At 34.8% G+C, this 13,783-nt stretch overlaps 1 protein-coding gene across 2 annotated transcripts in view; it reads right to left on the bottom strand.

The window, feature by feature from the left end:
- Positions 1-13,783, bottom strand: part of STRN (striatin) — a 165,137-nt gene that overhangs the window by 44,420 nt on the left and 106,934 nt on the right. For both annotated transcript variants that reach the window (XM_007476081.3, XM_001371682.3), the window contains exon 8: positions 1,004-1,114. In XM_007476081.3, coding sequence (XP_007476143.1) covers positions 1,004-1,114 — 111 coding nt within the window. The remainder of the gene's footprint in view (positions 1-1,003; positions 1,115-13,783) is intronic.

Genomic DNA, 13,783 nt, shown 5'->3' on the forward strand with positions numbered 1-13,783 from the left:
AGGGTAGTAAATGTATAACATTTCCAAGCAGCTAAAACCTTATAAGAAAACTATAACATACTAGAAGCAACAGGTCTTTAAGAAGAATGAATTTCATTATACCAAGTAAAGAAAGATAAAGCACATTTTTCAACTTTAAAAAGTTTTGCCACTAGCTAGATTCTGAGCTTACAGTCTCACAAAGTGTCTCAAAGCATGAACCTTAAAGGAAATAAGGTCTCTTTTCTTAGAAAAAAATTTAGTATTTTTTAGCCTTTGTTTCAGTTTTAGATAGCTAGTTCCAACAATTTGCTACTTCTTTGTGAGCAAGGCCATAATGGATCTGCGTTTTATTACAAACATAGATATATGATGCATAGGGCCATAAATCTCATTCTTAATTCTATTTTTGAGTTGACACACCTCAAAACATATAAAGCCATCTGAAAATATTATTAAAAATATAAATGGCCAATAGTATTGAATTAGAAAAAAATGTTAGTGTCTTATTTTGCACTTTGTGCCCTGCATAGCACATAATGGTGATGACGAATGAATTGTGTGATATGAATGCAAAGAAAACTCAGGGGTAGAAATTAATTTGGTCTCTTATCCTAAGAGGACAGAGAGTCTGCCAGAAGTAAAATCATAACCAAAGAAAATAATAATACCTACAGATTTTCATCACTGAAGTTTTAAATTTTTTAATGTAATTTTAAATGTTATGCTGAACTTCTGAATATCTGTACATCCCCATATAATTAATATGTAGTATGCTTAGCACTTGTATGGGCTTTACTTATTTTGATCTATAGGCTAGAAGTACTATGATTTCAAGATCAATGATTTATTACTTTCACAAGCAAATGGCATTAAATTTCAACCTCTGAGAATAGGCAAATAGGACAGAGGTCAGGAATAGCAAAGTAAAAGAGTAAGTAATTTTAGGAAAACATTGAAATAAAAATTTAAGGGCATGAAATAGGAAGATTTATGGTTTGAAGATACAATGTTTTCCACTTACTCTTCACCGCCTTTTTCCCCTTTCTCTCCTTTTTGTATTGCTCCTTGAGTTTGGTTATTACTCCCTGGTCCACATTCCAGGCTTCAGGCATGAGACACTGGTCTTCCTTTTCTAAACAGAGTAAAACAAATGAAAAACAACTTTTTTCAATAAAATATTGAACCCCCAAAACAGTTTTGTCTGAATGGTCGTATTCTTCCTCTTACCACTTTTGTTTTTAAAAACCTGAACATATTAAGTAAAACACTTAACACAAGTGTTCTTAGAAAATGATGCTCAAATTAATTTCTAGGGTAATATTACATCTTTTTTTAATAAAGAAGGAAAATTTAGCCAGCTGAAATTTTTAAAAGAACAATACTAAATGGAGGCCTTTATTACTTCTTAGCAAACTAGTCATGAAAAAACCATAACTCTTCCTTTTCCAAGATACATAATGCCATGTAATCCCCATAATGTTCATTTCTCAAAATATGAATATGACTTTATAAGATCTTATAGATTAAGATAAATCTTTTATTTTAACAATGAATTATTCTATGACTGTGATATATCAACAAATGATTAAAGGCTTTTATTTCATTAATGATACAAAGAATTGTGCCTTGGAAGAAAAATTACAGAAATTTGTTTATTTAAATATCCTTAAGATCTGTAATTTTAACAGTTTGAGTGCTCCCCACGTGAAAGATTACAATCCCTTGCACCATGTTTTGCTTCTAGTGGTGCATCTGCCTAGTCAGTTTTCTGAAGCTTTTTCAAGTTTGGCAAAATCTGCCAGTTTGTGTTCCCCAGACAAAACCTACAAGAACCTAGGGTCATCTCCATAGTAAAAAGCAAAATAGAAGTAACACTTTAATTATAGAAAGCAAACCTTTTTAACATTAGAAACAGAAAAAGGATTGATTTTTTAAATGCATGAAATTTCAAAAGGAAATGTATAAACCTATTTTTATTTCACTATAAAAATAAGTGTTTAGTTGGTGTTAAATTCAGATTTTAAAAATTCAAAGAAAAAATGAAATTCTGAAAGGGAAAAAAAGAATTTATTTCAAAAACAAGTGAAACTGAAGTCTACATAAAGTAAATAAAATGCAAAGAATATAATTTAGCTATAAGAATCAAATAGAATTTTCAACCATATAATTTTATTTAGTTAAGTTTGATTAGTAAGGATTTTTAAGAATGATACTCTTTACACTAGAACTGCTGGACACAGATTAAAATATACAAAAATCTAAAAAACTTATAAAGGAAGTTTATTTTAAAATAACAAAGTCAAATGATAATTAATATACAGTCAATGAAACTGCTTTCTGTTTGAGTAGGAAAAATCATGAAAATATTCTATCTTCAAATTCTTCTGAGCAGAAAAATTTTTGTTATCAGAATCACATAAGTTAACTTCTACCATCAAAAAGGGAGACAAGCAGAACAATTGACCCAACCTATATTATAGGTAAAAACAACTTAATTATTAAGTCAAAACCAAGCATAATTTTTCAATATGAGTGGGTTAACATTCTTCAAATGAATCAAAACTCATTTCCCCCCTCATCAGTTAACCTTTAATATTTCCATTATGTTTGAATAACAACATGTGCAAAACATTTTTTGCCGGTTGATCTTAAGTAGTTGTGATGATTTATATTTCAAAATCCATCAATACATTATATTCCAAGGGAAAAAACCAGGTTAATGATTTTTTAAAAACTGTTACCATGAAAATATGTTGGTAATAAACATTACTTCACTTCACCAATAAGCATTTCATGAGAACCAACATACAGAGGAACTTAATATCCTCTAGGTGTCACAGTAGGCAAAGTGCTAAACTTAAGAGTCACAGAGAGCCAATTTCAAATCTTGTCTCACACTAATCTTGTGATCTTGGGCAAATCACTTACCTTCTTTCAAGCTGTTTCTTCAACTGAAAATGAGGACAAAGTCACTATTTAATTTTCAGAGTTCTTGTAAGGAGCAAATAAAATAATGAATGTAAAATCCTTGGTAAATATTAAAGTTTTATATAAATGCTATCTATAATTAAAATGAAAACAAAAGATGCATACTAGGTATAATAAGGCTAGACCATGCCAACAATGACTACTTGCATATAAAGAAGTGGCATATAATATGAAAATTTATTTTACCAGACTACATATTTGTTATAAGATTTCTTTTTAATGGTGGTGATGGACAAAATAATATTGATTTTTGTTAACTAAAAATATAAATTAAAAACAACAAAGGGATCTAAAAGTTACTCAAATGGATCTACGATGTGATTCATTAGATTCCTCTGTTGATACAGATAGTTACCACTATAGGAACAATGTCAATTCCAAAAAAGGTTTGACTAGGTTTTCCCAAGACATAATGAGACCACTGATCCAGGGGATTAAGGTTCACCCTGCTGATGTGACTTCCTGGCTACCTAAGGACAAAAGTCTAGAGAAAAGTCAGCTTGGTCCTCAGTCTTGAACGACACTAATGACTGGCACACGACCACAGCAAAAGTGGAAGGGAAGCTGCACCCATGTGAATCAATATTGTATCCCTGCTTATTTTTTCCATACGAAGTAAATTACTTTTATAGATGTTAGATTATGTACAAGAACAGTTCTGTTCCAATATTGAACCTGAACGACAAGAACTGATTGACTCAGGCCTAATCCAAAATATTTGGCATCAAACACCAGGACTGGATTGGAATAATTCTATGGCTGAAGTGGAGGAAAAACAATATAAAGAAAGAGGAGTCTTGAGAGACTGGCTTCCTAAATAAGAAAGCCTTTTATTCAAGTGGACACTGTGCTTCTGATGGTTCTTCTGGCCACTTATCTTGAATCCTATTAATGAAGCAGGGGTAAAATCCCACTAACCTTGAGGCATTAGGAAATAAACAGTCCATAATCATTCAGAAACTAGAAACTGGTGTGTATTCTGGGTCACTGAGAACTATGCCCTGAAAATGACAAATGCTATAAATTGTTGCTTGTTGAATTTGTGTTAACTTTTTTATTTGGGAGTGACAGTAATCTCCAGACCCACTAAATATAGCAGTCATAGGACCTCATTGAAGACTGCTATTTTTGGTTACTGTCTAAGATGGGTACTATATGAACTCAATGTTTGGGCAATGTTTGGGTCTTCCCAGAAGCCTGAGATTTTGCCAGAATTGAGGATACAGACAAAAATGCCAAATGCACTCTAGGTCACTGGCTGATGGTGTTGCATCACTTTAAAAGGTAAGATTTTCCTTTACTGTTCCAGAACTATGAACTGTAGTTTTCTATAAAATCAATAGGACTCCCAGTAAGGGAAATGAAAATAGCTGAACAAAAAATCTGAAGCTTGGAATAGTGCCCTACCACTACCACAGGAATGGAGCCCAACTTTAACAGTTTTTAAGAAAATGGCTTGAAAAATGAGCAAATAAAAAAAATGAAATTCAACATAGAAAATTATTATGGAGAAAGGGAAGATCAAAACACAAACTCGGAAGATGACAAGGAAGGGGCTCTATCTGAATTCTCAAAGAAAGATATGAATTGGTCTCACGTCCAAAATAGAATTTCTGGAAGAGGTCAAAAAGGACTTTAAAAATCAGAGAGGTAGATAAAAAATTGAGGAGAAAATGAGTGATGTAAAAAATCATGAAAAAAGGGGTCAGTTTGGTAAAGGAGCAAAAAATACTTTAGAAAAAATACCTTAAAAAAAAAAACAGGCCAAATGGAAAAAGCACAAAAATCCACTGAAGAGAACTTCCTTAAAAAAAAAAAAAACAGAATTATACAGGAAAAAAATGTTCAAAAGCTTACTGATGAATTCCTTAAAAATTAGAATTGGGCAAGTGGAAGGTAATGACTACAAGTGACATCATGAAATAATAAAACCAAAAGAATAAAAAAAAATAGAAGGAAATGTAAAATGTGATATTAGAAAAACAACTAACCTAGAAAAATAAATCAAGAAGAGCTCATTTAAGAATTATTGGACTACCTGAAAGCCATAAGGGAAAAAAGAGCTTAGATATCATCTTTCAAGAAATGATCAATAAAGACTGCCTTGATATTTCAGAATGAGAGGATAAATGCAAAAGAACCCAATGATCATCTCCTGAAAGAGTTCCCAAAATGAAAACTCCCAGGAATATTGTAGTTAAATTCCAGAGCTCCATGTTCAAGGGAAAAAAAAATATTACAAGCATCTAAAAAGAAACAATTAGAATATCATGGAGCCACAGTCAGTTTATCAACTGCTACATTAAAAGATCAGAGGACCTGAAACAAGATATTGTGGAGGGCAAAATATACAGTAATCATAATTGTGGAAAATTATACATTTCTTTAATAAAAGTCTTATTTCTAAAGTACACAGAGAACTGAGTCAAATGTATAAGAATTTAAGTCATTTCCCAATTGATAAATGGTAGTAGATAGTTCTCAGACAAAGTAATTGAAGCTATCTACAGCCATGTGAAAAAATGCTCTAAATCACTATTAGTTAAAGAAATGAAAATTAAAACAACTCCAAAGAATTACCTCATACCTATCAGATTGGCTCTTATGCCAGAAAAGGAAAATAACAAATGTTGGAAGGGATGATGGAAAATTGAGATACTAATGCATTGCTGCAGGAGTTTTGAACTGTTTCTAGTATTCTAGAGAGGATATTTAGATATTAATAGTAGCACTTCTTGTGGTGCCAAAGAACTAGGAAGTGGAAGGATACCCAAGAATTGGGAATGGCTGAACAAGTAGTGGTATATGATTGTAAAGGAAGACTAATATAGTATAATAAATAATGATCAGGATGATGTAAAAAAATTTGAAAGCACACTGAGGCAGAGTAAAATGAGTAGAACCAAGAGAACATTGCACGCAGTAAGAGCAATACTGTACAGATAGATTTTAAATAATTGAATCTCAGAAAAGGATATTAATCTAGCTCTAAAGGAACTACCAAAGGAAAAAAACTCCTGACTATCTAGTTCTAGATAGAGATATGGTAAGATAGGATAAGACTATCCTTATTTGCTGATGATAAAAATGAAAGTGAATTGCCAAGAGACAAATTTAGATGATAGCTTGTACAAAGTTACAGGCTACAAAATAAAATTCTCTAGAAGAGAATTCTAATAAATATTTAAAGAACAATTAATACCTATACATTAAAGATTACTGAGCAAGAAAACACTCTACCAGAATTTTTAATAAGACAAATATAAAGCTAATACCTAAAACACAGAAAAATAAAACACTGAAAACTTAACCAATGACTCAAAAAAACTTCTGTCAGAAGTTCTGACAGGAGTTCTGTCAGACTCCAAGATTTACAAATTTTTCCAAGAAATTATTCACATGATCATGTGAGATTTTTACTAGGGATACTGTGGTTCAATCATTAGGAAATAACTAATCATATTAAAATCAAAGCCATCCAAAACTACATGGTCATCTCAAGAGATACAGAAAAAGGTCTCTGAGAAAGTATAGTAATTTTTTATGATAAAAAACCTGACAAAGTATAGGCACAGAGGGCCATTTTTTAACATTATATAAAGGATCTATCTAAAACCAAAACCAAGCATCATATGCAATAATAGAACCTTTTCCTAATAAATATGAGAATGAAACAACTCTCCCCACTATTATTTGATAAAGTTCTGGAAATGCTAGCAAAAGCAATATGATAATAGAAAGGAATGAAAGTAATAAAAATAAGGTAAGAGAGGATAACACTATTCTTATTTGCTGATGATAAAAATCAAAGTGAATTAGTCAAGAGACAAATTTAGATAATAACTTTTGCAAAGTTACAGGCTACAAAATAAATCCTAAAAAACCAACAGCATTTCTATATAATAATAACAAAACACAAGAAATAATAAGAGGGAAATCTCACTCTAAAGCACTAAAAAATGCATAAAATATCTGGAGTTCAACCTACCAAACCTACTAAGATATACAAAAGATATATAAATCAAATAACAAAGTTCTCCTTAAAGAAATAAAGAATAATTACAAAGTGAAAAAATCAAAAGCAAATAGAACATAATTATAAAGATCAAGCAGAACTTGAATGAAGAGATATGAGAAGCTACCCCCAAATAGCTATTTGTGGAGGTGAGAGGTTACAAGTGTTAAGATATCCTACATGTTTCTGGACTTTTTCAATGAACTGATAAGTTGTACAAATTTTTTCCCATTTTCTAGAATGGTTCTAAGGAAGGAGAAGGGAAGTGATAATTGAGATAACTAGGATGGAGTAAGAAACAGAAAAAAAAAGATATAAATAAAAAAACTTATTAAAAAAGGGGAAAAATGACCTTTGTAATGTCATCAAAAAGTGGAATGTTCAGGGAACATCTATCCTATATTTATGTTGGGCTAGATTTTTCTTAAAAGATAAAGAACTGTTCTCAAAAATTAGCTGAGGACACTAAGCCTTGAATTGTTGATGTTGTTTTCTGACCACTTAAGTTAAAAAGAATAGCACAAGATGGTATCAGTCCTAAGGCTTCACACACACTGCTGACTGGGACGGGATCATGTAAAAAATGGAGTCAGGGAAGCTATACCCAACAGAATCAGTGACACATCTTTGTTGGATATCTTTTCCATGCTATTTTCGAGTAAACTTTTTTTGTTGGGTGTTAGCTGGTTTATGGACACCTCAATTTTATTCCAATCCCAAATCTCAACTAGACTAGCTTGAATCTAGCCTGGCCCGAAATAGCAGCCCATCCTTTACAACTCTCTTCCATGATCTCCCAAAAGCTCATTAAAGATTGTTCACCCAAAGTGCTAGAGTCTTTAATTTCATTAATTCTTTAATGGCTCCTAATACCTCTTGATATAAGCAGAATAATCTGGTCCTCTAACTGTTGTCCCTTTCTTTTGATATGAGATCAGCTCATTTTTCCTTCCTATTATATAATTCTCTGATGACATTATTTTCACTTATTTTTTGAAGTTCACCATTGGTTGTAATGTTACATATTTATTTTACATATCATTTACATATTTATTTGCCCACAAGTTTCTGAAAATTAGAACCAAGGTTCAATATTTAATTTAACTTTAAATGATGTCACCCCAAATGAAAAAATTGCATGAAGATTTTTCCCATCAGATGCCTTTGCAAATGTACACATAACCAGTTATTTTAGATGTGTGCATGACTATAAGCATAAAATGTCAATGCAAGTATGCCAATGTCCTATAATATGCTGCATGCTGAAAATCTCAAGAAATCATGATATGGCAAGTTGTTTTTTACGCAGATATCAAGAGACTACTGTAAAAACTTCAAGAATAATGAAAACAATTTTCATTGTCTTAAATATTTCCAAAGTTTAATCCTCTAGGGCTTCAGATCATTTTAGAAAATAGAAAACTTATGTTGCCATGGTCTGTCATTTCACCTTGCTACATCCATGTAGCAATCATACAAATATGTGAAGAGAATGAATGCACTTCCTTTAGTATTCAGACTCTTTGAGATTAAACATCCCTAGTTCCACCACCCAATCCTCAAATGGCATGTTTTCAAGTTTCCTGGTAGCCCTAGTCACTCTCCTTTAGATGACCTCCAGTTTTTCTTCTGGAATTATGGTGACCAGAACTGAACTGCTTTGTAAGACTTAACTAAAACTCTTTGCCAGAAATGATGAAAAACAATTTTACATTAAATTTTTGAGACCCAAGCAAAGTCTAAAGAAAAAATCTTAACATTCTCTCTCCTACTTACTCCATTTCTTCTCTTCTACCTACAAATATATTCATCTCTCCACCTATAAACAAAACAAAACTTTACTGCATCCCCACTAGCTATCCTGCTATATCTCTTGTCCAATTGCTTTTTATAGAAAAACTTTTTTATATTCAGTTTCTCTTTAATTCTCTTTCTTAACTTTTTTCAATAATTAAAGGTTTTTTTCTCTCCCACTTTGTCCCTCCCACTAAAAAGGACAAAGGAAGAAAAAAGGAAAGGAAGAACTTTGATTCCCACATTGGCCACTAACTGTTTCTCATTCTGCAGATGTCTATCCCCTCTTGATGAAGATGTAGGCAGTGTTCTTCATCAATCCTCTGAGATCATGGTTGATTACTTCTTTGATTTTAAATCTTCAGAATATTTTGTTTCTGCAATATACGTTATATTGTAAATTGTTTTCCTGGTTCTATTCATTTCATTCTGCTTAAGTTCATAAGTCATCTCCATTTATTCCCCTTGTTCACTAGTCCACGCAGGAATTGGAATATTTCTTGTTTCCCACTAATGCTTCATTCTCAGATACTCCTCTTCTCTCCATCATTCAGTAGTCTCTTTCTTTGAGGTGTATGCAACTCTTACTTATCAAAACAATTTAGTAGCCCTTGTCCATAGGCTTCCAGGACACATTCCTCACACTCTCAAATTCCTGCCCTCATATTTAGGTGCCTCAATAGGCATTTGTCTAGCCCTCAAACACCCTAACTACTTACTTTTTTTAACCTACTTCCAATGACCTACTTCAGTTACACACAAAAATGGTCATGCCCTCAGTCCTGTCATTACCTACAAATAGATCACCTCCTTGTTCAAGAATTTCAAAATTCCCTTATCTGAGCATAATCTATTGGCTTTCCACCTCTCCCTTTGCCTTCCCTTACCAATCTACTCTTCATCCTCACCATGACCTCCAGTCCCTCAAACTCCCTCAATTCTCTCTCAGGCCATCTCCCCTGCACTAGGCACTCTCCTCTTCTCCCCATCTTGACCCCCCTGATGAACCAATTCAATAATATACTGTCCTCTTGCGATGCTATCTCCCCTAATCATATTGCCATGCATGGCATATATGAGAGATGGGGTGGGCAAGGTCTCAAGCTTCAGGCTTTTTCACACTCCTATTTTCAGCACTAGTTCTGGGAGATTAGAAGTTTTCAGTGCTTCCACAGTGATGTGACGTGGGGAAAAGTATACTGCTCACCTAATCCCTACTCTGGTTGGTTCAATAGGGGTTCTTGATTCTCTGGGATTGCAACTGATACTGATACTCAGGGCTCCGTTTCCCCTGCTGCTCCTTCCTGACCTTGGGTATAGAAGTGGGTATAGACAATGGAGCTGCCAAACAGTTGCCCCCTCAGGGCTCTTGCTCACTCTTGACCCAAAAGACTCCTCTCCATGTTTAAACTATGACCCAGGAGTATGTAGAGACTATGGAGTTGCCAAATATCATATGATCCTGGGTGCAGTGCTAACACTGATAACTTCCTTCTGATCAGTTCCCTTACCATTTCCAGCTTGAGAACTCCCAATGCTGTTGTTATTTCTGTCACCACCACTTCGCCCCACCAATGGTGTTTCATCCTCTTGGGCTTAAGACTTGCATCCTCCCTTTAGTGTCACAGATCTCTTTCCAACAGTCAAAATTGTCTAAAGCAAGAACAATACCTCATTCTGACCTTTTGCAGGTTTGGCCACTCCAGAATTTAATTGAGGAATTATTTTTATTAAGTTAAACATTTGGAGGAGAATGTTGGAATGGCTCAACTGTCTCTACTCTTTCATGTTGGCTCTATCCCACCCAGAAGTCCCCAGTGAAATCTTAATTGCCATAAACAACCTTTTCTTAATACTTTCTTCTTAACTTCTCTGTAGCCTTTGATAATACTGATCAACCTCTGCTCCTTGATACTTTCTTCTCTTTAGGCTCTTTAGGTTTTCAGGACATGACTCTCTTGTCTCCTACCTATCAGCTCATTCTGTCTCAAGATCCCTTGATAGATGCTGATCCAGATCATATTTTCTAAGTATTGGAATCTGATAGAGTTCTTTCCTGAGTCCTCTTCTCTCTTTTTCTCTCTTTATACTCTTTCACTTAGTGATCTCATCAGCTTCCATGGATTTAATTATCATCTTCAAAGGTGACAATTTTCCAATCTACTTATGCTACCCCATCCGCTCTGCTGATCTCCAATCTCACTTCTCTAATTGCCCTTTGGATATCTCAAAGTAGATGTCCAATAAACATCTTAAACTCAACATGTTTAAGTGTTCAAAAGAGTACTCATTATCTTTCCCCTCTCTCTACCTTGAGCTACCTTATTCCTGTCAAGGACAACACCAACTTCCCAGTTCCTCAGGCTCACAAGCTAAGTGTTATCCTTGACTTCTCACTTCCTTTCACCCTTTTCCCCTCAATCTATTGCCAAGGTCTGTCAATTTCACCTTCACTGCATCTCTGGAATCTGCCCTTCTCTCCTCTGGCAGTGCTACCACTCTAGTACAGATTCATCACCCCATGCCTGGATTATTGCAATAGCCTGCAGGTACATCTGTCAGCCACAAGTCTCTTTCTACTCTATCCTCCAGTTACCTACTAAAATGATTTTCCTAAATGGTAGGCCTAGGACCAAATATAAAATTCTCTGTTAGGGATTCAAAGCCTTTCATAACCAAGTCCCACCTATGTTTCCAGTTTTCTTTAACCTCACTCCCTGACACATGATCTGGAATCCAGGGACACTAGCCTCCTTGCTATTCCTTGACAAAGATACTACATCTCTTGGTTCTGGTCATTTCTTCTTACCGAAATCCATGCCTGAAAAGTACTCCCTCCTCATCTCACTTTATTGGCTTCCCAGGATTCCTTTAAGTTCCAACTAAAATCTCATCTTCTTGGCATCTAGGAAGCCTTTCCCAGTTCCCTCTTAATTCTAGTGCCTTCCCTCTTTTAATTACTTCCTATTTATCCTGTATATATTTGACTAAACATATTTGTTTGCATGTGTGCATGTGTGTGATGTATAACTCCTGGCATGTAACAGGCACTTGATAAATGTCTCCTGACTAACAGACTAAAGCTTTTCCAGGTCTCGCTAAAACTCTCTCTCCATTTCTTAATATACAACAGTTTTCTATCACATTCATATACCATAATGTGTTCAGTCATTCTCCATTTGATGGGTCATCCCTCAATTTCCAACTACTTGATGCCACACAAAAAAAAGCTACTCTAGAATAGTCATACTAATTATGTGGTCTATCAATGTGCCTATTTTCTCACAGCACTGCCAACATTTATCTTTTTAATTTTTTCCCTCATCATTGCCAACCAATGAGTGTGAGGTAGAACCTTAGAGTTATATTTATTTGTATTTCTCTAATCTTTAGTGCTTTGGAGCATTTTTTTTGGAGCATTTTTTTAATAATACTATATATAGCTTGGAATTTTTCCCATAAGAACTGCTTATTCATACCCACTGGCCATTTATCAACTGGGAAATGTCTCTTACTCTCATTTGAATAACTTTCTTATGTAGATTGGAAATGAGAACTGCTGCCAATATTTTTTTTAGTATTACCTGTTTCCCTTCTAATCTTAGCTATATTAAATTTACTTGCACAATCATATATATACATATACATATATGGAATCAAAATTGTCCATTTTATCTTCTGTAATATTCTCTATCCCTTGTTTGATCATAAACTCCTTTCTTAGCCACAAATCTGAAAGATAATTTCTTCCTTATTCCTGTAATTTGTTTGTGATATGCTATTTTATATCTAGCTCTCATCCATTTGGAGCTTATTCAGAAGCATCAGCAATCTGGTCTCCAAACATACCACCAAAACTAATCTGTCCAAAATCACTGATCATCTCCTAACTGCCAAATTTCATGGCCTTTTCCAATTCCTAATCCTTTCTGATCTCTCTATAGCAACTGATACTGCTAACTACCCTTTCTTCCTGAATATACCTTCTTTGGATTTTGATAACACTTTTCTCTCTTGGTTATCCTTCTCCTTATCTCTTCCTTTGTTCTCAGCCTCATTCTCTGGTTCACCATCCATGTAACACCTATTAACTGAATATGCCCCAAAGTTCTATGCCAGGTCTCCTTTTTTTCTACCTCTTGGTTAACTCATTAGTTCTCTAGGGTTCAATTATCATCCCTAAACAATAAACTCCCAGTTCTATCCCTTCTCTTGAAATCTATTTCAAAATCATTGTCTATTGGATATTTCAAATTAGATATTCCATATGCCGGGATGTATGAGGTGCTCAGGGAGGGGTAGTATCTCTGGTATGGAGGGCTTGTCGTGCCCTCCTAGGGCAGCTCTCTAGCCTCTGACACCCAGCTCTCACTTGTGGCGCCCAGTAGCTGCTAGCATGCGGCAGCGGCCACACCCCGAGCAATGGCTTCGACAGGCCGGCTAAACCTTGTGAGGGTAGCCATTGGGTCATAGACCCCTGGTGAACCAGGGCTTTGCTCACCCAGCATGTGAAGACTGTTTCAGCGGAACAGATGGAAGAAACCAACAAGAAGGTTCAACAGCTGAGATGGCGACGCAGCAAAGCACTGTGGAGTGCTTAGGGCGTGTTGGAGCACAAAAGACAACACGGCCATCCAATGCAGCTGAGGAAGTCTCCAGGTGTAACAATTTTTCGTGCCAATGGACCCAGGCTTTCAATGCCGAGAGATTGGGACTGTCTCTGTGCATCGACTTTTCCACTTAAATCTCCTTCACGCACAAGTGTCTTTGTGCACACTCATCTATCATAGATGAAAACGCACAAAGACAATCGTCATCCTCGGTTACCGAGAGACTACCACTATTCCATATGCCAAGTTTCTTCCAAACTTTCCTATTTCTGTTTTTTAAAAAAATTATTCTAGTCAACGAGGCTCGCAACCTTGGTATCACATTCCTTTTATTCACTTGACATCCAATTGGTGACAAAATCGTGTCATTTCCACATGTGTAAAAAATATCTCT

This window comes from Monodelphis domestica, chromosome 1 (genome assembly GCF_027887165.1).
Source record: "Monodelphis domestica isolate mMonDom1 chromosome 1, mMonDom1.pri, whole genome shotgun sequence".
Classification (NCBI taxonomy): domain Eukaryota; kingdom Metazoa; phylum Chordata; class Mammalia; order Didelphimorphia; family Didelphidae; genus Monodelphis; species Monodelphis domestica.